Raw genomic sequence first — 26,216 nt, forward strand, 5'->3', positions numbered from 1 at the left:
CATTACTGTTATCCCCTCTCCTAAACTCCTCCTCCGACTGTAAATAACGGTCTGCAAATATTTCACGCCTTTTATTCTAATAATCCGTTGTACGCGCATACCAGAATAGGACATCAATGCGCAAGCTCAGGATTTTGTGTGGTGAGGAGCGATCAAAAGTAAGGAGGCGGAGTAAATTCGGAAAGACTTGAGGAGTGAAGATTTGACTCTTTTCAAACGAGGCCCCATGCACACGACCGTGCCGTAATTGCGACCTGTAATTACGGGCACGGCCGGCATGGTCGTGTGCATGGGGCCTTACACGCCTTGGCATGCTATCAATGAGGTTAATTACTCTTTGACGCATTATGACATACATGTACGTGATTAGTGTTACAGGGAAGTATGAAGGGCGCTCACGAGCCGAGCACCCTCCATACCTTGCGAGTGTCAGCTGTGTTTTCCAGCTGACAGCCCAGACTAACGGCCGGGAGCAGTGATCGTGCTGTTCTTGGCCGTTTAACCCCTCAAATGCTGCTGTCAATCGCGACCGCAGCATCTGAGGCGTTATAGAGAGTGGGCGGACCCCTCCGACAGCTAATCGGCGCCCCCACACCACGATCGGGGGGTGCCAATGGTGGTCATCGCAGCTCGGGAGCACGGTCCGTAAAATAAAAAATATGTCCTATTTTTTTCTGAAAGTTTCTACGGCACGGACACAAAAAACAATGGAGGAATCTGATTTGTACCCCACAAATAATTTCTTAACATTTCCTAGTACGATATATGGCACAATAAATGGCGCTATGAAAAACTACAACTGGTCCCACAAAAATCAAGCCCTCATAGGGCTATATCAACTGAAAAAGTTATGGCATTTGGAAGGTGGGGAGGAAAAAACGAAAATGTTTACGACGGGAAGAGGTTAAAACAAATCCAATCCTGCCAAGCATAGGCATGCGCACAATGTGCTCCTGGTGTGCCCAGGCACACCTTAATGTGCGGGGTCTACATTTTTATTTATTTTTTCCTTTTCTCACTGCTGTCACCGAGGAATGGTGCGGCCTGGGGACAATTGTGACTTGCATATTTATCTTTGCAGTAAGCTTGATTACATTACTGTATCTAAGTACTGAGCTTGGTACTAGTTCTATGTCTATACAAAAACATACCAATATTGAACTTAGATTGTGAGCCCCAATGGGGAAAGTAAGGAAGGACAACCTCTGCACAGCGCTGGAGAATATGTTGGTGCTATATAAGTAACAGAAATAAATAAATATGCAGTAAGCTTGTTTACATCACCTGTTATTGCATCTATGCTCTAGACTTCGATCCGATACCGTATCTCTGCAGTAAGCCCATTTACGCACTACTCTTATTATGTCACTATAGCTATACCATACTTATCTTTAACCTGGCTGAGTGCCAGAAAATGTGTGTCTCGTGCTACATGTGCCACACACTACCCCCCCCCCCCACCCCACTCCTATGTGGCACACCAACCCTAACTTAAAAGTGATATTCAAGTCTCTAATTTTTCACCTATTCACAGGATAGGTGAAAAATTCTAGATGGGTGCGGGTCTGACTGCTGGGAACCCACTGATCACCAGAACGGGAAACCCCTGTCCCACCCAGCCGCAAGACGGCAGCTAGGAGGAATTTGAACGTAGCGTAGGCCGGGCATGCGCGGTGCTGCTCCATTTAAAGTCTATGATGCCAACGGAGTCAGACCTCAACCGATCTAGCTTTTCCACCTATCCAGTGGATAGGTGAAAAATGCTGGAGGCTGGAACACCCCTTTAATGGCCTGTGAATGCCTATTCTGGCAAGAAGTTGTGGTAAAATCCATTTAGGCTGCAGTATGGCTCTGAATGGGATATTTTATGCCAAGAGCAGGAATCAATCCTATCAGAACAAAGCAGGGAAACCTTTGGGCAAGATTTCCCTGATTTGCCCTGATGGAAGGCAAACCTACTCCAGGCTCAAAATATGGGTTATTATGCAATACATGCATGTGCTTAGACTGCCAGAGCAAAGTGCCTCTGCTTAATAACTCCGTTTATTAGCCAGCGCACCAAGCTGCAATGACAGATATATATCCTAACAGGGCATATAAACAGGGATAATCTTGTTCAGACGACTCCTTACATGATTTTTGTTATTCACTAGATCTTTGCCATGAACTTGCTGCGTGTCTGGTCTATAATGAATTCAAGCGGTAGCATTTCATACCTGCCTACTATACAATGTATTTTCAATTAGAAATTATTTAGCCAAAGATAGGACTACTGTTCCTGTAGAACATGTGTGCACCATTTTTTCCGGTCCAAGGGCAACATTGTCAGATTGTACTGCTCCTAAGGGTGGCAAAAAAAACTTAAGCGGTATCTTCATCTTGCCTATAATGACGGCACTCTATTCTCTGCTTCGGAAGGATGCAGCTGTTTAATAGCCAAGTCTTTTCCCCCTTAAAAAAAATTATACCTCAACTGTATGGCAAAATCATGGTGTGAACACAGCTCTATTTTAGATACAAATGGTTTGTGAATCCACGACTAGAACAGTTGGCCACATGCTGTAATACTACCATTTGGCCAGAGTTTCGACTGACAGGATCATAAAATGTTGACTAGGCTACTCACGTTACCAACTTCTCATCGTATAGTTTTTTGTGGTGTAACTAAAAAAGGTCCTATTACGCGGCCAGATATAGGCCATGAAAACTAGCGCCGATCAACTTGACAGCTCGCTGATCAGCGCTCGTTTGCTACTTCCACAAGGAGCAATGATTGCTTATGTATGGGGACAAGAACTCGTTAATCCGTTCGCTCGTCCCCATACATTTTTATCATGTCGGCAGCACATCTCCGTGTTTACACAGGGAGACGTGCGGCCAACAGTGGTGATATTTAATGCTGCATAAATGAGCATATCAGCCAATGAACGAGCGTTTGTTCGTTCATCGGCTGATCATTTCCCTGTTTGCACAGGGCACATGAACGCTTGTTTGCCCGACCATTCTCCAGTGTAAGGCCTTATTCACATGAACGTGTGCATTTTGCACACGTAAAAAAAAAAAACCAGGGTTTTTCCTGCATTGCAGTTCCGTGTGACAGTGTATGGTGCGTGTGCGTTTTTTACGCGCGAATGTCAGGCGTATCATGTTAGCAAAATAAACTGAAGGTGGTGTTTTTCTATTTTTCATAATTTCTTTAGCAACTGTTGCGTGAATCACGCACAGCACACGGATGTGCGTCCGTGATTTTCACGCACCCATTGACTTCAATGGATGCGTGATGCGCGAAAAACGCACAAGTATAGGACATGCAGTAACTTTCACGCAGCCGACACGCTGCGTGAAAAACACCGATTGCCTGAATGGCCCCATTGACTTGCATAGGTCCGTGTGACGTGCGTTGTTTTCATGCACGTATCATGGACGTGAAATACGCTCGTGTAAATAAGGCCTAAAAAGGGTGGATTATTAATTATGTGTATAAAACGCTTGGCAAAGAACAGTCAGCTTTATGCAAGCCGATGAACACTGCATATATCAACGGTTTACGTAAATGAAATTGATCGGTTTGACATCACATTAAGCAAACCACACTTGGCACAGACCAAGCTAAAATAGTGAGCACCAAGTAACAGGATCATAATCCAATTTGACCAGACATAAGTAGTGATATACTGTAGGTAGTGATATGGCTGTAACATAACCAAGCCATATTCTGGCACACTGGCCACTACATTTCTCTCTTTAGTCACATACTGTTCAAATTTACCAACAGGTCATAGAATAATCTGATAAATTGCGTGTGTGCAGCATAACAAAGCATGAAAATAATAGCAAATCAAATAGTGTAGGGGGTCTGCCGGAAAAAATAACATGTAATACTGCAAATAAAGTTCCTACTAACTTAGCAAAATATCATAGTATTTTAGTGAATGGAATAACTAGCAAATCAATATAATATTATTGGATTCCATCTTTTTAAAGTCATAAACTCTCTGATACTACTACAAGGAATTTAGTATTAGTGAATTGGTAGAGAATAATGGCACATTGACTTCAGTGGCGGAAACACAGGAGTTATCACCCCAAGTAGAAAAATGCATAGAAAATCGCCATGGGATTATTGGTGGTTGTCATTTTTTAGGTTCAAAGCAGGTCTCAAACTGGTTGGCAGCAGCTTGAATGAAGGATAGGCCACCAATTTTACGTCACAGGTTAATGACTATAGGTTAAAAATAATAACAATTCATATGAGGTGTACAGATACGAATTCGACCTTGACCACCACCTTTTGTCTTTTAAAGGCTATATACACACCGTTGCATCATTTTATTCTATGATAAAAAAAAAATGTCTAATATTAGTTTTAATTACAAATAGTCAACCATTTTGCTTCTGCAGCATATATGTATTCCAATACATTGCAAGCTGCTGGATGCCAAATCACTATACGTATTTTTTTTCTGCATGTAAATTGACCTGCAGTGCATATTTTAAAATCTACAGCATGTCAATTTATCTGCGTTTCCACTTGCAATTTCTGACTAGTTCTAAAGCTAAACACACCAAAACCTGCAGCATGAAAACACATCTACTTACGAATCAAAATGTAAAAACCGCATTGGAAAACGCACGATTAAATGCGGTTTTTACCTGCGAATGTCCTGCGATTTTGATGCATATTTTTTGCAGCAAATTACACAACGGTCTCCAGATATTTTTAGTCAAGACAATTTGCTAAAGTAGATTTAGTTTATATTTTGGATGCACTAAAAGTGGAGGAGAACATCTATGGAGATTCAGCATGCTTTAATACCCACATGGCGTTATTGAGACCCTATACTTTACTACTCTGTAAAAGCTTTCTGTTGTGGTTTACTACGTAAAAACACACAGCAGAAAGTGAACATATATATTAGCAGACATCAAAAGCAAAGATACAAAAAAAAAAAATTAACTACCAACACAGATGAAAAAAGTTTAGCATTTAGTTTGCCTTTAAACAAACTAAAGGATTATGGAGGGATTTCCCCTAGTGTGTGTGTGTGTGTGTGTGTGTGTGTGTGTGTGTGTGTGTGTGTATATATATATATATATATATATATATAATTTTTTTTATAAAATGTATCAATGACCACAAGTCCGAATACAGGCTATAGCAATGTTTATTTATGTACTTGCATTCCATGTATGAACTACAATAACTTGCACTTTTCCATTATAAAACACTGTCAGGTTATATTCACACAGTGCGGTCAAATCATTTTATTGCCCCCAAACAGCAAAGGTGTTGGTCCCAAATAGGGCTTGTCCACACCTATTGGAATTGCTGCAGAAAATTTCTGCAGCAATTCTATTAAAAAGTAGCAGACATTCAGCTGTGGAAAAAAACGTACCATTTCCTGCGCTTTTTACTGCAGAAAAATGGAGCGTATTTTGCTGCGTTTTTCTCAATGCTGGGAGATGCTGCGTTTTTCAGAGGAGATATCAGCAAGTCAGTCCACCTTCCGCAGCAGGAAGGGACATGTTGCCGTATGAAAAATACGCACTGCAGGTCAATTTCTTCTCAAAATTTTTACGCAGCGTGTGGATGAGATTTGTTAAAATCTCACCCACTTTGCTGCTACTATATTGCGTTGCGTATTGTCAGTAGTCAAATCCGGACGGAAAATACGCAGCAATTCCTCTACGTGAGGCCCATACACTTACACGTCACAGTTAATCATTTCGCAAGCTCTTGCCCCTGTATTAATATTTGGTAAACCAATTATTGAACTAATCCAATATAAATCATTGCCTTGCAGTTCCCTCCATTTTTGCTAGGGAAACGGCGATTAATCTTTGCTAAAGGGATGTGGCTTAGACTACTTTGTCTCCCATTGGAAACAGAGCATTTCCGGGTTGTTTCTGTGGCACTTTTCTAGAAAGTGGATTATTAAATGGACACTAACTTTTCAAACAATTTATGCTAATCTAAGAGTATACCTGATATAGATCAACTTTGCATGTATAAAACAATTTTAACAGTAAGTAAATTACAAATGCTGTGTGATGTTACTACCACTAGGTGTCTCCCTTACTGTAATCTGCCGTCCATCCATGGCTACAGGGCAGAATGGACAAGCTGCTGAAGGTTGGGGTGTGTAATTTCGCTGCCTGTCCATACAAGTGTATGGTGAGGAGAGAGAGAGAGAGACAGAGTCAACAATGCTGCAAACAAGTCTATGAAGATGGAGGGGTAAGCAGGGGGAGAAAGACACAGGCTTCTGGTAAAATTTCTGTGTCACCCCAATGCTGGATTCTCTGCTACATTGCGCATTACAGCTGTATAATGTCCTCCATGCTGTTGCAGAGTGAGTGTGTGTGTGTGTGTGTGTGTGTGTGTGTTTACACACACACACTTCTGTATACATACATATACTGTCGAGTCACATTATTATGACCACCAGCTAAAATCCAGAGAATCCGCCGCTAGACAGGCTGGGACTGACTCAATAAAGTGCTGGTAGGTTGTATCAGTTATGCAGTGCACCCCACATTTGCTGGAGGGTGCGTGGGGGAGGATCCATAGAGCGAACAAGATGATCGCGGTGGTCCAACAGATGCTCAATTGGGTTCAAGTCTGGCGACTTAGGAGGGCCAGGGAATTACTTGGTCTAGGTCATGCTTTTCCAACCACTATCGGACATTTCTAGCCGTGTGACATGTCGCATTGTCTGGCTGGAAGATTCCATCTGCCCCAGAGAAGACAAACAGCTTGTATGGGTGGACGTGATCTGCAACGATGGATTCATACTGAAATCGGTTCAGAGTGCCTTCCACATGGATGAGTGGGCCCAGAGAATGGCATGAAAAAATTCCCAAGACTGCCGCCACCAGCTTGTGTTCTTCCAGCAACGGTTGTAGGGTGTTTGTTTTTTGAGGTTTCTCGCCTGACACGCCAACGTCCATCCGTTCGATGAACCAGAAAACGTGATTCATCAGGGAAGGAAACCCTTTGCCAATCATCGGTGGTCCAATTCTGATACCGTCGTGCAAATTAAAGCCTTTTTTTCCGATGCACCCGTGTTAGCATAGGAGTGACCATCCGTCTGCTTCAGAGCCCCATATGAATGTAGGGTTCGCAGAACTGTTGTTTTAGACACACAACTGATGTAGCCAGTGCCAGTGCTGTTAATACATCAATTAATATACTGAATTGGCTGAATGTAGATATGGTCCAAGCGAAGTTAAATTAAATATATGTGCACAAGTCCCCGGGACCAGATGTTCTTAAAGAACTTAGTTCAGTTATTTCTGTCCCCCTCTTCATAATATATAGAGATTCTCTGGTGACTGGTATAGTGCCAAGGGACAGGCACAGGGCAAATGTGGTGTCTATTTTCAAAAAGGGCTCTAGGTCTTCCCCGGGTTATTATAGACCAGTAAGCTTAACCCCTTAACGCTCAGTGACGTACTATTACGTCATGGAAAGCGCCCTGTTCGCGCTCCATGACGGAATAGTACGTCTCGGGAGTAACGGCCGTTTCGGCCGTCCTCCCGACACATACAGGAGCTGGGACAGCTGCTGTCTCGTACAGGAGCTGGGACAGCTCCTACAGCGGGGACCGATCGCTGTGTCCCCGCTGATTAACCCCTGAAAAGCCATGTTCAATAGCGATCACGGCTTTTCAGGGGTTAAGCTGCCATCGCCGGCCTGCTACACGATAGCGGCCGGCGATGGTGACTATGGCAACTGGACACCAAACAATGGCGTCTGGCTATGCCATCGACGGAAGCCTAGTGGGTCCTGACGAAGTCAGGACCCACTATGCTTGCTGTCAGTGAGTAGCTGACAGCTCTAATACACTGCACTACATATGTAGTGCAGTGTATTAGAATAGCGATCAGTGCCTCCTGCCCTCATGTCCCCTAGTGGGACAAAGTAAAAAAAAAAAAAAAATGTGTAAAAATAAGAAAATAAAAGATTTAAAAGTAACAAAAGTAAAAATCCCCCCTTTTCCCTTATCAGTCCTTTATTATTAATAAAAATATATAAACAAACAAATAAACTATACATAATTGGTATCGCCGCGTCCGTAACGGCCTGAACTACAAAATTATTTATCCCGCGCGGTGAACACCGTAAAATAAAATAATAATAAACCGTCCCAGAATTACAATTCTTTGGTCACTTCACTTCGCAAAAAATGGAATAAAAAGAGATCAAAAAGTCGCATGTACCTAAAAATGGTACTGATGGAAACTACAGTTCGTTACGCAAAAAATAAGTCCTCGCACGGCTTTATTGATGGAAAAATAAAAACGTTCTGGCTCTTAGAATAAGGTAACACAAAAAGTGAATGATTTTTTACAAAACGTATTTTATTGTGCAAACGCCATAAGACATAAAAAAAAAAAACTATAAACATCTGGTATCGCCGTAATCGTATCGCCCCGCAGAATAAAGTGAATGTCATTTATAGCGCACGGTGAACGCTGTAAAAAAAATAGAATAAATAAACAATAGTAGAATTGCTGTTTTTTAGTCACCGCGCCACTTAAAAATAGAATAAAAACTGATCAAAAAGTCGCATGCACCCCAAGAAAACTACAATGGATTCCTCAAGGGGTCTAGTTTCCAAAATGCTGTCACTTTTGGGGGTTTTCCACTGTTTTGGCAGCACAAGACCTCTTCAAACCGGACATGGTGCCTAATAAAAAGGATGCCACAAAATCCACTAGGTGCTCCTTTGCTTCGGAGGCCGGTGCTTCAGTCCATTACCGCCCAAGGGCTACATGTGGGATATTTCTCAAAACTGCAGAATCTGGGCAATAAGTATTGAGTTGCGTTTCTCTGATAAATCCTTTTGTGTTATAAAAAAAAATGGTATAAAGAGGATTTTCTGACAAAAAAATCAAATAAAAAAAAAGTAGATTTCACCTCTACTTTGCTCAAAATTCCTGTGAAACACCTAAAGGGTTCATAAACTTTCTAAATGCTGTTGTGAATACTTTGAGGGGTCTAGTTTCTAAAATGGGGTGTTTGATTGGGGTTTCTAATATATGGGCCCCTCAAAGCAACTTCAGTACTAAACTGGAACCTAAAAAAATAAATAAATGAGGCAATACTTTGCTTCTTACATTATACTGATAATGAGCCGTGCCCACCCCGAGAGGACCCCAGTTTTGACCGTTTGTATAAATGGAGACCCCTATTAGACCGTTTCAGTGCCCGGTTTTCCCAAGTAAACACCCCCGAGAAGTGTATTTCTATTGATGAGTCCTTGGTACATTTTAAAGGGAGGGTTCAATTCCGCCAGTACCTGCCGGGTAAGAGGGCAAGGTATGGCGTAAAGATGTATAAGATGTGCGAGAGTGCATCAGGGTATACCTACAAATTTAGGCTATATGAAGGGAAGGACACCAGTGCTCAGCCCCCAGAATGCCGCCCCCCCCCCTTTACTGGGAGTTAATGCAAAAAGTGTGTGGGATTTGGTGCACCCACTGCTGGACCAGGGTTACCACCTCTACCTGGATAATTTTTATACCAGCGTCCCACTCTTCAACTGCCTCACTCCCAGAAGTCCTGCGGCATGCGGCACTGCTAGAAGAAATCTGAGAGGCCTCCCCAAGACTCTGCAGGGCAAACGCTCAGAAGGGGTGAGAGCAGAGCACAATCTAGCAGCAACATATTGTGTGTCAAGTACAAGAGAGATGTCACACCAGTACCCATGTACCTGTACGAGGTACCAGTACAGAGACCCCCAAACCGGACTGCATCCTGGACTACTATAGGTACATGAGAGGGGTGGACTTGTCAGATCAAGCCCTGAAGCCCTACAGCGCTATGCGGTGTGGTATAAGAAGCTGGCCGGGCACATCATACAGATGGCATTGTACAACGCGTACGTGCTACATCGATGTACAGGCCAGACGGGAACTTTCCTGGAATTTCAAGAGGTGGTTTTCAAGAAACAAATTTTTATGGACCAAGAAGGGGGGGGGGGCACCCAGTACTTCTGGAGGCGAGGCCACACGCATCGTACCAGGGCAACACTTTCCAGGAGAAGTTCCCCAAACTGGCAAGAAAGGAAAAAGTCAAAAGAGGTACAAAGTCTGCTATAAGAGGGGGATAAGGAGGGACACAATATATCAATGTGACGCGTGTCCCGAAAAACCAGGGCTCTGTATGAAAGAGAGCTGAAAAATTTATCATACATACCATGATTTTTAATCTACCCCAGTTTTACTTACCCTGATGCACTTAAAATAGGTGCTGTGAAAAAACTGTGTGGTCAAAATGATAACAACAGCCATAAATTAATTCCTTGAGGGGTGTAGTTTCCAAAATGGGGTCACTATTGGGGGATTCCTACTGTTTTGGCACGTCAACACCTCTTCAAACCTGGCATGCTGCCAAAAATATATTCTAATCGAAAAGGGGCCTCAAAATGCACTAGGTGCTGCTTTGCTTCTAGGGCTTGTGTTTTAGTCCACAAGCGCACTAGTCACATGTGGGACATTTCTAAAAACTGCAGAATCTGGGCAATACATATTTAGTAGTGTTTCTCTGGTAAAACCTTCCGTGTTACACAAAAAAAAATTGAATAAAATTGAAATTCAGCAAGAAAAATTAAATTTGCAAATTTCACCTCCACTTTGCTTTAATTCCTGTGAAATGCCTGAAGGGTTAAAAAACTTTCTAAATGCTGTTTTGAATACTTTGAGGGGTCTAGTTTTTAAAATGGGGTGTTTTATCAGGGTTTCTAATACATAGGCCCCTCAAAGCCACTTCAGAACTGAAGAGGTACCTTAAAAAAAAGGCTTTTGACATTTTCTTAAAAAAAAGAGAAATTACTGTTTATGTTCTAAGACTTGTAACGTCCAAGAAAAATAAAATAATGTTCAAAAAACGATGCCAATCTAAAGTAGACATATGGGAAATGTGAACTAGTAACTATTTTGGGTGGTATAACCGTCTGTTTTACAAGCAGATGCATTTAAATTCTGAAAAATGCTAATTTTTTATACATTTTCCCTAAATTTTGCACATTTTCACCAATAAACACTGAATATATCGTCCAAATTTTACCACTAACATAAAGCCCAATGTGTCACGAGAAAACAATCTCAGAATCGCTTGGATAGGTTTAAGCATTCCGACGTTATTACCACATAAAGTGAAATATGTCAGATTTGAAAAATGGGCTCTGAGCCTTAAGGCCAAAACAAGGCTGCGTCCTTAAGGGGTTAACATCAATCGTGGGAAAAATGTTTGAGGGGCTATTGAGGGACTATATACAGGATGTGGCAAAAAAATTGTATTATAAGTGACAGCCAGCACGGTTTTACTGAGGACAGAAGTTGTCAAACCAACCGGATTTGTTTTTATGAGGAGGTGAGTAGAAGCCTAGACAGAGGGGCCACTGTGGATGTAGGCATTTGACACTGTCCTTCATAGACTAGGTAAATTAAGGACTATAGGTTTAGATAGTATAGTTTGTAATTGGATTGAGAATTGGCTCAAGGACCCTATCCAGAGTTGTGGTCAATGATTCCTACTCTGAATGGTCCCCGGTTAAAAGTGGTGTACCCCAGGATTCAGTGTAGGAACCACTATTATTCAACTTATTTATTAATGATATAGAAACTAATAATATAACTATTTCTATTTTTGCAGATGACACCAAGCTATGTAGTATTGTTCAGTCTATAGAAGAGGTTTGTAAATTGCAAGCTGATTTGGACACACTAAGTGTTTGGGCATCCAGTTGGCAACTGAGGTTTAATGTAGATTAATGTAAAGTTATGCATCTGGGTACGAACAATCTACATCATTCATCCTAGGGGGAGCTACACTGGGAGTGTCACTTGTTGAAAAGGATCTGGGTGTGCTTGTAGATCATAGACTAAACAACAACATGCAATGTCAATCAGCTGCTTCTAAGGCCAGCAAGATATTGTCGTGTATTAAAAGAGGCATGGACTCGCGGGACAGAGATATAATATTACCACTTTATAAAGCATTAGTGCAGCCTCATCTAGAATATGCAATTCAGTTCTGGGCTCCAGTTCATAGAAAGGATGCCCTGGAGTTGGAAAAAATACAAAGAAGAGCAACAAAGCTAATAGGGGCATGGAGAATCTAAGTTATGAGGAAAGATTAAAAGAATTAAACCTATTTAGACTTGAAAAGAGACGACTAAGGGGGGACGATTAACTTCTAAAAATATATAAATGGCACATACAAACAAGATGGTGAAATCCTGTTCCATGTAAAACCCCCTCAAAAAACAAGAGGGCACTCCCTCCGTCTGGAGAAAAAAAAAGGTTCAATCTGCGGAGGCGACAAGGCTTCTTTACTGTGAGAACTCTGAATCTATGGAATAGTCACCGCAGGAGCTGGTCACAGTAGCTACTGTAGATGGCTATAAAAAAAGGCTTAGATAATTTCCTAGAACGAAAAAACATCAGCTTCTATGTCAATGCGTAGAAATGTTTTCCTTTCCTTCTCCCATCCCTTGGTTGAACTTGATGGACATGTCTTTTTTTCAACCGTACTAACTATGTAACTGGTAGTCCCCTGGTTGATTTTCACGGTGAGCTGCTCCACTGTGTCGTGTCGTTTGGGCCCTCGTGCACCTTTATAGCCGACATTCACCTCTCACATCAATGGCACATGGTGCTCCTCAGTTTCCACGTCGGTTATTCCCAATGGTGCCATTTGTCCACTCACAATACACTTTCACCACAGCAGCACACGAACAGTTTACAAACAGCGCTGTTTGAGAAATACTGCCACCCTTGGCCCGAAAGCCAATAATCATCCTTTTTGCAACTCTGATAAATTGTTCCTTTTACCCATGGCAACGAGTGATGTGTGTTCAGACAGCCTATCGCACACCTTATATACCCACCAAGCCAGCCCACGACTTCACTTCCTTCACGGGCTACGCACTGCCAATGTCGAAAATAGGAGGTGGTCATAATAACGTGACTCGACTGTGTAGTTATAGCTATATTAATTTTTCCACTGACATAGCTGTATGATGACTTTTTTTTACGGGACGACTTGTAGTTTTTATTGGTACCATGTTGGAGTGCATGAGACCTTTAGATCACTTTTCATAAAAAAAAATTTGAAGGGAGGATGAACAGAAAACAGCAATTCTGGCATTGTTATTTATTTTATTTTTTACAGCGTTCACTGTGCGTTTTAAATAATGTAATCATTTTATAGTTGGGGTCGTTACGGACACGGGGATACCAAATGTGTGTGACTTTTTTTTACATTTTTCTCATAATAAAGTATTTTGTAAGGGGAAAAAGTATTTATTTACTACAAACGTTATTAAACTTTTTTTTACTTTTTTTTTTTTAGTCCCACTAGGGGACTTCACTATGCGACCATTTGATCGCTTTTAGGGTATGTTCACACGGCCTATTTTCAGATGTAATTCGGGCGTTTTACACCTCGAATTACGCCTGAAAAGACGGCTCCATTTCGCCTGCAAACATCTGCCCATTGCTTGCAATGGGTTTTACGATGTTCTGTTCAGACGAGGTGTAATTTTACGCGTCGCTGTCAAAAGACGGCGCACAAAAAGACGCCCGCATCAAAGAAGTGCATGTCACTTCTTGGGACGTTTTTTGGAGCCGTTTTTCATGGACTCCATTGGAAAACAGCTCCAAAAACAGGCGTGAAAAATGCAGCGAAAAACGCGAGTAGTTACAAATACGTCTGAAAATCAGGAGCGGTTTTCGCCTGAAAACAGCTCCGTATTTTCAGTCGTTTTTGGTCACTGCGTGTGAACATACCTGAATAATACACTGCAATACTTTTGTATTGCAGTGTATTTTGCCTGTCGAAACTTACAGGCATCTGTTAGGCGATGCCCCTGGCATGGTCTAACAAGCATTCAGTAAAGGCGGAACTGGGGGCCTTTAAAACCATCGGCACCCCACGATTGCATCGCAGGTTGCCCATGGGGTGAGAGAGGGAGTCCCCTCCTTCTAAAACCACTCAGATGCGGTGGTCGCTATTGACCACCACATCTGAGGGTTTAAACATGACTGGAGACCAATGCTATATATTGTTAGCTACAGCCTAGGCTTCAGGAGCACAGCGTCCAATTTCGGAAAACATCTTCTGAAGCAGTCGTTAAGGGGTTAGTATTAGTGTGGGATGAAATAACTAGCTTAGGCTTCATTCACATCTGTGCTCAGTCTTTCCGTCGCTCTGCTCACTCACAGGAACAGAACGCGGAAAATAACGGAAGCACTGGAATAGTCGCATGACGGACGCATTGACTCTAATGGGTTCCATCGGGTTTCCATCATGGTGTCTGTCATTTCACCACACAAAATCGTGCAACACGCTGCGCTATAGTGTTTGGCATTTTTGACCGGATGTGCGAGCCTCCGATGCAGGTGTAAATAACGCTTTATCCTCCCACTTGAGGTTAAAATGGATCTATCTAAGGGCAGTATATGATAGAGGGGGAGATGGTGACCTTGGGGATATTTAGGCCTCATTCACACGGCAGGGTTTCCCGGCCGGGTGCCGGCCGTTCATAAATCGGCCGGCACCCGGCTGCATTAGGAATAATAGACCCCTAATGGGGCTATTCACACGACCGATTTTTTGACGGCCGGGAAAACCGGCCGTCAAAATATAGGACATGCTCTATCTCCGGCCGGGTACCCGGCCCCCATAGAAGTCTATGGGGCCGGGTAATACACGGCCATCACCGGGATGTGTCCCGAGTGATGGCCGGGTTTTCCGGCGCTTGCGCTCTATCTCCTCCTCCTCACAGCGCAGAGTGCATGTGAGGAGGAGGAGTTGATGCCATTTTGACGAATGGCATCGCTGTACACTGTGTGGCAGGGCCGGGGTGTACAGCAGGTGGAAGGGAGCGCTGCGCTGCGCTGGCTCCCGTCCCCTGCTTGTTTTCCTGGCCCGGCGACACCTTCGATGGCGCCGCTAGTAGCAGCAGCTGCTGCGGCTGCTACTACTGTAGCGACGCCACTATAGCAGAGCAGGGAGGTATCTCCCCGCTCTGCTATGTGCTAGCCGCACTTTAGCTCCTTGGAGGAGTGGAATCCCCGTGTTTTCGGGGATTCCGCTCCTGGACAGAGCGCTTGATGTCTCTGACCATATCTGGGCAGTGACATCAGGGGAAACTCCTGAAGCGGAATCCCCGAACACATGGGGATTCCCCTTCAGGAGTTGCCGATGATGTCACTGTCCAGATCTGCCAGGCCCGGCACGGATGCAAAACTTTATGCAAACCGGCCGGGCAGAATGGCCGATTTTACCGCCGGCACTCGGGCTCGGGCGCGACCCGTTCGTGTGAATCCCGCCTTAGTGTTCTATGACTTCATTAACCTTTAACCCCTTAATGACCGGGCCATTTTTCACGTTAATGACCAAGGATTATTTTTTGTTTTTTCACGGTCGCATTCCAAGAGTCGTAACTTTTTTTTTATTCCGTCGACATAGCCGTATAAGGGCTTGTTTTTTGCGGGACGAGTTGTATTTTGTAATTGTACCATTTTTAGATTCTTATAATATATTGATTAACTTTTATTAACTTTATTTTAGGAGAGAATTGAAAATAAGCAGCTATTCCAGCATTAATTTTCATGTTATAAATTTACGTAGTTTACTATGCAGCGCAAATAACATGTTAACTTTATTCTATGGGTCGGCACGATTACGGGGATACCAAATATGTAAAGGTTTTATATGTTTTCCTACGTTTGCACAATAAAAACCCTTTTAGAAAAAAATTACTTGTTTTTCCATCGCCGCGTTCCAAGAGCCGTAATTTTTTTATTTTTCCGTCGATGTGGCCTTGATTTTTGCGGGCCAAGGTGTAGTTTTCATTAGTACTATTTTGGGGTACATAAGACTTATAGATTAACTTTTATTTTATTTTTTATGGGGGGAATGGAAGAAGAGAGAATTTTGCCGTTGTTTTTTGCAATTTTTTTGGACGCCGTTCATCCGGCGGTTTAATTAATGTGTTCATTTTATTGGTCAAGTTGTTACGAACGCGGGGATACCATATATGTGTATGTGTGATTTGTTTTTACACTTTTACTGAATAAAACCACTTTTTGGGCAAAAAAGTAGTTTTATTTGATTTTGACTGTAATTATTTTTATTTTTTTTCCACAAACTTTATTTAACTGATTTACATTTTTTTTTTTTTAAGTCCCACCAGGGGACTTCACTATACAAAAGCATTATTGCCTGTCAGTGTAAAACTGACAGGCAACCTATTAGGTCATGCCTCCGGCATCGCCTAACAGGCAGTTGCGGAAGACAGACCTGGGGGTCTTTGTTAGACCCCCGGCTGTCACGGAAACCCGACGGTGACCCGCGATTTGTTTGCGGGGGCGCCGATCGGGTGACAGAGGGAGCTCCCTCCCTCTGTCAAACACATTAGATGCCGTAGTCACTATTGACAGCGGCATTTAATGGGTTAAACTGCCGGTATATCCGTCCTCCTGCGTTAAGGAGTTAAAGAGGCTCTGTCACCACATTATAAGTGGCCTATCTCCTACATAAGGAGACCGGCGCTATAATGTAGGTGACAGCAGTGCTTTTTATTTAAAAAAAACGATCTATTTTTACCACTTTATTAGCGATTTTGGTTTATGCTAATGAGTTTCTTAATGCCCAAGTGGGCGTGTTTTTACTTTCGACCAAGTGGGCGTTGAAAAACGGCTGTGAAAAAAAAAAAAGTGCAGGTCATTTCTTGGGACGTTTTTGGAGCAGTTTTTCATTGACTATAGAAAACAGGGTTTGTGCAGCCCTCCCCATTACATGCTGCACATGTATGGGGAGGTGAAAGGTTCTCTTTAACCAAAAACATCTGAAAATACGGAGCTGTTTTCAAGGAAAACCAGCTACTGATTTTCAGTCGTTTTTTTAGCAACTCGCGTTTTTCTATAGAGTCAATGAAAAACGGCTTAAAAACGGCTCAAGAAGAGACATGCACTTCTTTTTCGCGACCGGTTTTTTACACGGCCATTTTTCAAAACCTATGGACAGTGATGTCAGGGGTCACTCCCTGAACGGAATCTGCCAGACGGAAACTACACGGACATGAAATACGGTCAGTTTTTTGTGTACGCAAAACGGACTTGCTCGTCTGAATGAGGCCAGCAATCAGCTTAAGGCCCCAAGCACACGACCGTAAAAAACGGGTGTCCGTGCCGTGGAAATGTTCCGGGAATTATGGAACATGTCCGTTCTTTTGCATTTTGCGGGCCGTGCTCCCATACTCTGTATGGGAGCACGGCCCGAAAATGCGGTTGTCAGTCGGCGGCCGGCCGTGCCCGCAATCGCGGGCACGGTCGTGTGCATGGGGCCTAAGGCCTCATGCACACGACCGTATCCGCAAATACTGACCGCAAATACGGTTCCGTATTGCTTTTTAGTCATCAGCAAATCATCAGCAACGTACCCATTTCTGCTGAATGGTATCCGCAAATACGGTCCGTAGTGCATCCGTATTACATCCGTATATACGGATCCGCAAAAAAAAAAAAAAAAAAAAAAAAAAGAAGAAGAAGAGGTCTGGTTGAGGGGAAATCCTCTTTGTGTCGCTTAGCAACACTTCTGTATTTGCGGATGGCTATCCGTATTTGCGGACGCACCTCCATAGCCATCCGCAATTTTGGTTTCCCCCATAGACTTCTATGGAGGAGGCCGTGCCGCAATTGCGGACATCCTCCATAATTCCCGGCACAGTTCTGCGGAACGGACACACATCCGTAGCGATACGGAAAGGTGTCCGCTTTCAATGGAAGTGAATCGCGGTCCGCAAAAACTTTTTAGGCTTTTTACGGTCGTGTGCATGGGACCTCAATCTGTAGGGGAAACCTGGCAGTGTTTAATTTCCCTGCAGCGCCACCGCAAGGCAAAGTTAAAGGGGTTTTCCAGTCATAAGTATTTGATAGCTTATATCTGATCAGTGGGAGTCCAACTCCCAGCACCCCCAATGCTTTGCTGTTTGGAAGGGGCCGTGGCGCTGTTTCCCCTTCATTCCTGTCACTGCTCGTACTGTTAATCGCTGACACACTTGTAGCGGCGGTTCACAGTAATACCGCCTTCTCCCATTTACTTGAATGGGAGAAGACTGTAATGCTGTGAACCGCTGCTACGTGTGTCAGTAATTCAGTAACGAACACCGCGGCCCCTTCCAAACAGCTGATTGGCAGGGGTGCCAGGAGTCAGACCCCCACCGATCAGATATGGATGGCCTATCCTGAGGATTAACCCCTTAGTGATCAGCCTAGCAATTTTGCCACTCTTTTTTGCGTCCTAAATTTACACCGTTTACCGTGTGGTATAAATAACTTTATCCATCTTAGTTTTCTTAAGTTTTACTACTTTTACACAGTAAATACACTTATTTCAAAATAATTTGTTTTTGTGTCTCCATATTTTAGAAGCCATAACTTTTTTTATTTTTACAGCTGTACGAGGGCTTTATTTTGTGGGATGACTTTTAGTTTTTATTGGTACCATTTTGGATTACATGCAACTTTTTTTCTCATTTTTTTTTTAAGGCAGGATGCAGAGAAAACAGAACTTCTTGCATTGTTTTCTTACTTTACTTTTTATGGCATTCGCCGAGTGGGTTAAATAATGTAATAGCTTTATAGTTGGGTTCGTTACGGACGCGGCGATACAAAATATGTGTAACCTTTTTTTTTTTTTTTTTTATAATAAAAGCATTTTCTAAGGATTGAAGGTGGGTTTTTCATTTTTTTTCATTGGGATTTTTATTTTCTATAAACATTTTAAACTTTTTTTTATTAGTCCCACTAGGGGACTTCACTATGCAATCATTTGATCGCTTTTATAAAACACTGCAATACTTCTGTATGGAAGTTTATTACTGCCTGTCAGTGTAAGGCCTCATTCACACGACAGGGTTTCCCGGCCGGTTGCCGGCCGTTCATAAGTCGGCCGGCACCCGGTGGCATTAGGAATAATAGACCCCTAATGGGGCTATTCACACGACCGATTTTTTGACGGCCGGGAAAACCGGCCGTCAAAAAATAGGACATGCTCTATTTTCGGCCGGGTACCCGGCCCCCATAGAAGTCTATGGGGCCGGGTAATACACGGCCATCACCGGAATGTGTTCCGAGTGATGGCCGGGTTTTCCGTCGCTTGCGCTCTATCTCCTCCTCACAGCGCAGAGTGCATGTGAGGAGGAGGAGTTGATGCCATTCGGACGAATGGCTGTACACTGTGTGGCAGGGCCGGGGTGTACAGCAGGTGGAAGGGAGCGCTGCGCTGGCTCCCTTCCCCTACTTGTTTTAAAAGCGCCCTGGCCCGGCGACACCTTCCATGGCGCCGCTAGCAGCTGCTACTACTGTAGCGACGCCACTATAGCAGAGCAGGGAGGTATCTCCCTGCTCTGCTATGTGCTAGCTCCATTTTAGCTCCCTGAAGGAGCGGAATCCCCGTGTGTTCGGGGATTCCGCTCCTGGACAGAGCGCTTGATGTCTCTGTCCATATCTGGGCAGTGACATCAGGGGAAACTCCTGAAGCGGAATACCCGAACACATGGGGATTCCCCTTCAGGAGTTGCCGCTGATGTCACTGTCCAGATCTGCCCGGCCCGGAATGGATGCAAAAATAATGCAAACCGGCCGGGAAAAATGGCCGATTTTACTGGCCGATACTCTGGCGGGACCCGGTCGTGTGAATCCCGCCTAAGGGTATGTTTACATGCTTAATAAAAAATGGCTGTAAATACGGAGCTGTTTTCAAGGGAAAACAGCCTCTGATTTTCAGCTGATTTTTAAGCAGTTAGGGTATGTGCACACACACTAATTATGTCCGTAATTGACGGACGTATTTCGGCCGCAAGTAGTGGACCAAACACAGTGCAGGGAGCCGGGCTCCTAGCATCATACTTATGTACGATGCTAGGAGTCCCTGCCTCTCCGTGGAACTACTGTCCCGTACTGAAAACATGAATACAGTACGGGATAGTTGTCTTGCAGAGAGGCAGGGACTCCTAGCATCGTATATAACTATGATGCTAGGAGCCCGGCTCCCTGCACTGTGTTCGGTCCGGTACTTGCGGCCGAAATACGTCCGTCAATTACGGATGTAATTAGTGTGTGTGCACATACCCTTAGCATTTTTTTCGGACGGTTTATCTATAGTCAATGAAAAACTGCTCCAAAAACAGCTCAAGAAGTGACATGCACTTTTTTTTACGAGGGGCGTCTTTTTACGCGCCGTTATTTGAAAATGAGCCGTAAAATAATGCCCAGTCTGAATATAACGCCGTATTCCCCATTGAAATCAATGGACAGATGTTTGCAGGGGTTCTGCTTCTGATTCTACAGCAGTTTTTCGGGACGTTTACGGCCTGAAAATCGCCCGTGCGAACATACCCTAAAACTGACAGGCATTTGTTAGGCCATGCCAGCAGGTATTAAAGGGGTTTTCCTTCAGAGATAGGTCATAGAATATGACCTATCTCTGAAGGAAAGGTCATAAATGTCAGATAGATGAGAGTCCCACCTCTGGGACCCGCACCTATCACTAGAACGGGGTCCCCATAACCCCGTTCTTCCGCTCTGTGTTGTAGCTGAAAAGTGTTATTCCCAACCATAAGTTACAGAAACAGCGTAGCTCGCTGAGCTACGCTGTTTCCGTAAGTCCCATAAAACTAAATAGTAGTTACAGAAACAGAGTAGCTCGCATGCTACGCTGCCTCCGTAACTGCCATTCAGTACTATGGGTGTTACGGAAAAAGCGTAGTTAAGCCAGATACGCGGTTTCCACAATTCATGGTCGGAAATCACACTTTTCAGCTACAACACAGCAGAACAGGGTTTAGGGGGCCCCGTTCTAGAGATCGGTGCGAGTTCCAGAGGTGGGACCCGCATCTATCTGACATATCCTGTGGATATGTCATAAATGTCTCTTTTGGGAAAACCCTTTAACTACAGTCAGACCAAGGGGCCTTTATTAGGCCCCCCGCTGCCATAGAAGACAATGGCACCCTGCGATCGCATCGGAGGGTGCCGGTGGGGTGAGAGAGGGAGCCCCTTCCCTCGAAAACCACTTAGATTCTGCGCTCGCTATTGAGTGCCACATCTGAGGGGTTAAACGGGCAGGATCTATACAGATATCGATCCCGCCCATTCGCCCATTCCATTCCGGTAGCTGAGAGCAGAGAGATTTACCTGCTCCCGGCGGCTCAGATTTATTCTGATGCAGCACCGTAAAAAAGCTACTGTACCAGAATAAAGCCCGATAGTGGCCACCGTAAAAACACCTATGGGCGGTCACGAACGGGTTAAGCATTACACAGGTACCATTTAAATCAGTGGGTTGTCTGTTAGGTCGTGTGCACATGCCCTATTTCCAGACGTAATTGAGGCGTTTTACACCTCAAATTACGCCTGAAAAGACGGCTCCATTACGTCTGCAAACATCTGCCCATGGCTTGCAATGGGTTTTACGATATTCTATTCAGACGAGGTGTAATTTTACGTGTCACTGTCAAAAGACGGCGCGTAAAAATACGAAAAACGTGAGTACTTGCAAAAACGTCTGAAATTCAGGAGCTGTTTTCGATTCCGCTATTGATTCTGTCTGAAAACCGGAAACCTGCCGGAATGGTGACGAACGTAAACAATAAGCGATGTTTTCGTCACCATTGAGATCAATGGTGACTGAAACGGAAGCTGCGCTTTCACTTTCCGTTGCGGGGTTCACCCGACGGAGACCTCAGACGGAACCCCGGAACGGAAATGAATGGTGATGTGAACAAGCCCTTACCGTACCGAGTGTACTCACATACTGCAGTGAGTACACTGCTAATTCTTTTTGCTCCCCACATAACCCCTTGAAGTCAGATTTTACCCAAATCTGCCCCTGGATATTTTATGACTTAACTTATGACCTCTTAGGCTTCCAACACAGCACTACGCAATGCCAATCAAGAAAAAAGGAACTTATTACTTCATTTCCTTCTAATGTCATTGTGAAAGGTTCCAACAACTGTGCGGAAACCCACTTTTTAACCAGGTAAAGAACTTCAATTCGCCATAGTGTCTTAAAATATAAATCTCGGTACTACAATTGCAAGTGTGTATTTTTCTTTTTCGACATAGAAGCTTAAGGCCCCATGCACACGAACGTATTTTTGCGGCCACAATTCATCTGCAAATCTGTGGGTGAATTGCGGCCCCATTCATTTCAATGGGACCATGCACACGACTGTGGCTTCCACGGTCCGTGCATGGCCCAGGAGCCTGGACTGCAAAAAGAATGGACAGGTCTTATTACGGCAGTGTTTTGCGGTCTAGGCTCATAGAAAATAATGCACGCGGCCGGCTCGCGGGTGACACTCTGCTGCCGGCCGACCCGAAAATCACGGCCGTGCACACGGCTACGGTCGTGTGCATGAGGCCTAAGATGATATAGTTATAATGTACATTGGTGCGGTACATGGAGTTCTATATTTCTATATATATTTTCCTCACACATTCTTAATACCATCAAAACTGGTCATTTAACCTATTTGCTGGGAAAAAAAAATATGAATATTGATATGTTGAATTACCTACTAAAGCTGACCATACACTGGAGATTTTGGTTGGTCGAAAAGAATGATTTAGAGCAATTTTGGCTGACTGTTAGCGCCTTTTTGAGTCATGAATGAGCGTGACAGACGCCGACCTAATACAGAGATTTGTGAAAAAGTTGATCTGCCATGTTGGATTGTTTTCAGTCGTCATGTGCAGTATTGTAAAGTGGTTCATGCCAAACAAACCTGCATTCTAACAATAGAAGCCCAGACCCGGCAGAAATCGTTCGGCAATTTGTCGTTTTAACTTATGGGGTTATTGCCCAGAACGACAACCTTAACATACCAACCAAGGCAAGTCATTCATGAAACGTCTGTCTGAAATCCCAAATGTATAGCCAACATTTCAGAATGTCCATTAGAAGGCATGATAAATCAAGGTAAGCCATGTGACCTTGACCAGGTCATTTCACCTAGCTGTAGGCGAGTTGGCAAAAGCCAAAATGGTAGAGATGAGAATACTTTTTGTGGCATTTAATTTGCACTGGCACAGCTCTTTAATCAGTCAACGCCACATAAAAATGTCAAAAATAAGTTCGCATGATATATTCATGTCTTTCTAGTGAATGAAGCAGAAATAAATAGCATGTCTTTAGAATATTTTATATAAGAATATAACATGTAGTGATAGACTGTAAAATGGTATGATTGTCATCTCCTATCAGGCACATATTCAGGTTTACAATTCTAGGTCACTGAAAATAAAAAGAAGGGTGAAGACACACGGCTTTATCCTCACAGGAAATGAATTTAAAAGGTTTCTATGATATCACACAAACATGGAAGAGATATGGAGTACAAATAATGAAACATTCAAAGAATGGGCATATGTAGGGTGGAATCTCTGACTAAAGGGAGCAGCGAAATACAGTACAGCAAGACATGTAGCCAGAGCATGAAGAAGGGAGAATACACCTTTAACACAAGGGAGCTAGCAGACAAAGGCACTGAGGGGGAGGGAAGGAGAAGCGGAGGAGGAAGACAGGCAAAATGCAAGGGAAACGTCGAAGCAAATGACACCAATAACCGAGCAGCGCCATGCCGGGGACATATTCACACACACTGAACGAAGCAAAATGGAGGGTGGAAGGCGGGTACTGCAGCTGTCACCAGAGAAGGAAAACATCGACAGCACGACATGGAGAGCGTGAGTGAGGAGGAAGACATGAGGACAAACAACATGGCGATGTCTCCTCCTCTGACATTGCCAGGCAGGAAGAATGCTGGATTATCCTAACATATCGCGCAGCAAGAGCTGCGTCTACCTGGGAGGGGATGTATACTCCACATTAATACGGTTAATGTATTTATTTATCTATGGCTGTGTATGTGTGATTAAGACCCTTCACATTCTCCTCCCCCCTTTGCTCTGCTGCGCTTTCCCGCCCGACTAGCTGAGGAGGAAGAGGAGGAGGGGAACATGTCGCCCGGACTCGCTGTTTATATCCGTATTAGCTTATTTTTCTCCATTCTATTTACATAGTACATAGCCTGTAACTACACACACATAGTAAATAGTAAAGTACGTGGTTGCGGGGTCGACATATTAGAAAATAAAATAGCTACTGCCCCTTTAACACTGCAAGACAGTCACATCCTGAAATCTAATGGCACAAGCTCAATTAGTCGAGGCCAAACACTGCTATGTTGTGCTGTAGTGTATGCATTGCTCGTGTATACTGGGAATAGGCAAGCAAACACCAACAGGGCCATACTCGGTGATACACAATGGGAGCGTCCTGGCGGGGAACTTCCCACAAGAGGGCACCGTATGCAGGTCACCATTCCACGTTTACACACACTTCTACTAAAACATGTCACCTAAACAATATTACCTCACAAACTCATGTCCCTTGCTATACTGTAGTCACGCGATACCATTTGTCATTTGTCTGGTAAAACCAGCAACTTTCCAGTTGACTTTGAGTCCACCCAAGCTGCAACCTCGTTATTCAATGTGCATGACCTTACGTTATTAGTACTGAACTATTTAGCTTTTTTTTTTTTTTTTTTTATGGACATAATTTCGCCAACCACTGCCTGCAATAAGGGGCAGCTCTGTGACGGGCATCTTGAGTAGCTTTTCTCACAACTCTTACCACAAAGTAAAACGAATGAAACGTGCGTTTTTTTTGTATATTCCCTGCCAGGGGTGAAAACAAGCTATCAACTCTTCACCATTATTAATATAGTAATATTTGAAAACCTAGAAGGGCGGTCAGGTAATGCCCATATGCAAAACATGGCTACCAGTCTGGCAGCTGAAGAGTGTGAGGGAGTAGAAAAAAAATATATAGGAACTTAAAACTGTGAAAACCAATGAAAATAGCCATCTAAAAATCTAATTTTCCATAACGCCATCCCTTCCTCCTCCGCCTCTTTCCCTACAGACAACAAACTCACACTTTGAATGATCACCTTCCTATCCATAGGTATAAAGGGGCGACGCAAAGTTAGCAGTTACGTTACCGAGCAAGGGAAATCGCGTTACACTGGGGTTAGCAATGATAATAAAGTGCCAGCCACTTTCTGTATAGGCGATGACAGTTAAAAGTGGAATAAAGTGGAGTCTTGAGCTCATAGGGAGGTGATCGGAAAAAGCAGGACAGTAGAAAATAAATAAAATGAGCCCATGTGGTGCCCATTCTGGACAAGTCATCGCAACGTCTAAAATAACGTGTGTAGCTAGCCTGAGCATGACAAGCATGCACGATCAAAGCCCAGGAGTGTAATAAATAGAAATAGGCGCTTACATCAGACGGCGTCCTGTTCCTCAGCTCCAGGTGAATTCTTTTTTTCATTTCCATCTTCTTGGTTTTGTGAGTCGTTCGTCCCCCGCTCTCTTGTCTATGGCTCTATGATAGATCTGTCTCCCCCCGTCCTGGCTGGTTTTCTAGGTGATCAAGCAAAGAAATAAAAGTTTCAAAGGGAGGGGGTGGGAGGTTGCACAGCAAAAGAGCAGTTCGAGGTGTCCTTAATGGAGGGAGAGAATCTGAACGTTCTCTGTATAGGAAACGTGTGGAAGCTGCTGAGACCAAACGCCAAGTTACTCACAAGAGCGAGGAGGAGAAACCATGGAGGGAAAAAAAGGCACTGAAATGAAAAAAAAAAAAAAAAGGACATTACCATTGCTGCCTCTTGTGGCCACAGGACGATATTGCAGCCTGAGCAAGCAAATGCTGCAGCAAACGGCGGAAAGCGACACCAGAAAAAAAAAACGCTTGCATAAGAAAGCTACAGTGAGGAAGACCGCTTATTTTATAGAACGGTTACATTGCGCTTTTCATTGTCACATCTATTTCGCCTGCTCTTTAGCGCTATAACGTGAGGTTATCGTGGTTAAATCACCAGCATTAATGCCCATGGAAGCTGAAAGGAGTGGCTCGGAGAGCTTGGGTTACAATTGTTTTTTATTTCAAGTTTTCATGGTCCTTGTACGTGAATATTACTCTTCTGAAATGATTAATATCGCTCTGTAGGTACTAGAACTTGAATAAAGCCGGTTGTCGGGTCATGTTTGCATTCTTTGCTGGTTACCGGGTGCTGGCACTTCAGTACAATGCAATAATCACAACCAGTATTTCTCCTATT

At 43.6% G+C, this 26,216-nt stretch overlaps 1 protein-coding gene across 2 annotated transcripts in view; it reads right to left on the bottom strand.

Annotated features, from left to right (window-relative positions):
* The window catches only part of ANP32B (acidic nuclear phosphoprotein 32 family member B), a 40,124-nt gene extending 14,379 nt beyond the window's left edge, over positions 1-25,745 (bottom strand). Inside the window, exons 1-2 of one of the 2 annotated variants that reach the window (XM_075825620.1) lie at positions 25,680-25,745; positions 25,379-25,518 (exon numbers count right to left, since the gene is read on the bottom strand). In XM_075825620.1, coding sequence (XP_075681735.1) covers positions 25,379-25,432 — 54 coding nt within the window. In that variant the 5' untranslated portion in view covers positions 25,433-25,518; positions 25,680-25,745. Of the gene's footprint in view, positions 1-25,378 lie in introns of both variants that reach the window. The other variant, XM_075825619.1, reaches the window with a different exon arrangement.
* Positions 25,746-26,216: the final 471 nt, after the last annotated feature.

This window comes from Rhinoderma darwinii, chromosome 1, assembly GCF_050947455.1.
Source record: "Rhinoderma darwinii isolate aRhiDar2 chromosome 1, aRhiDar2.hap1, whole genome shotgun sequence".
Lineage (NCBI taxonomy): Eukaryota > Metazoa > Chordata > Amphibia > Anura > Rhinodermatidae > Rhinoderma > Rhinoderma darwinii.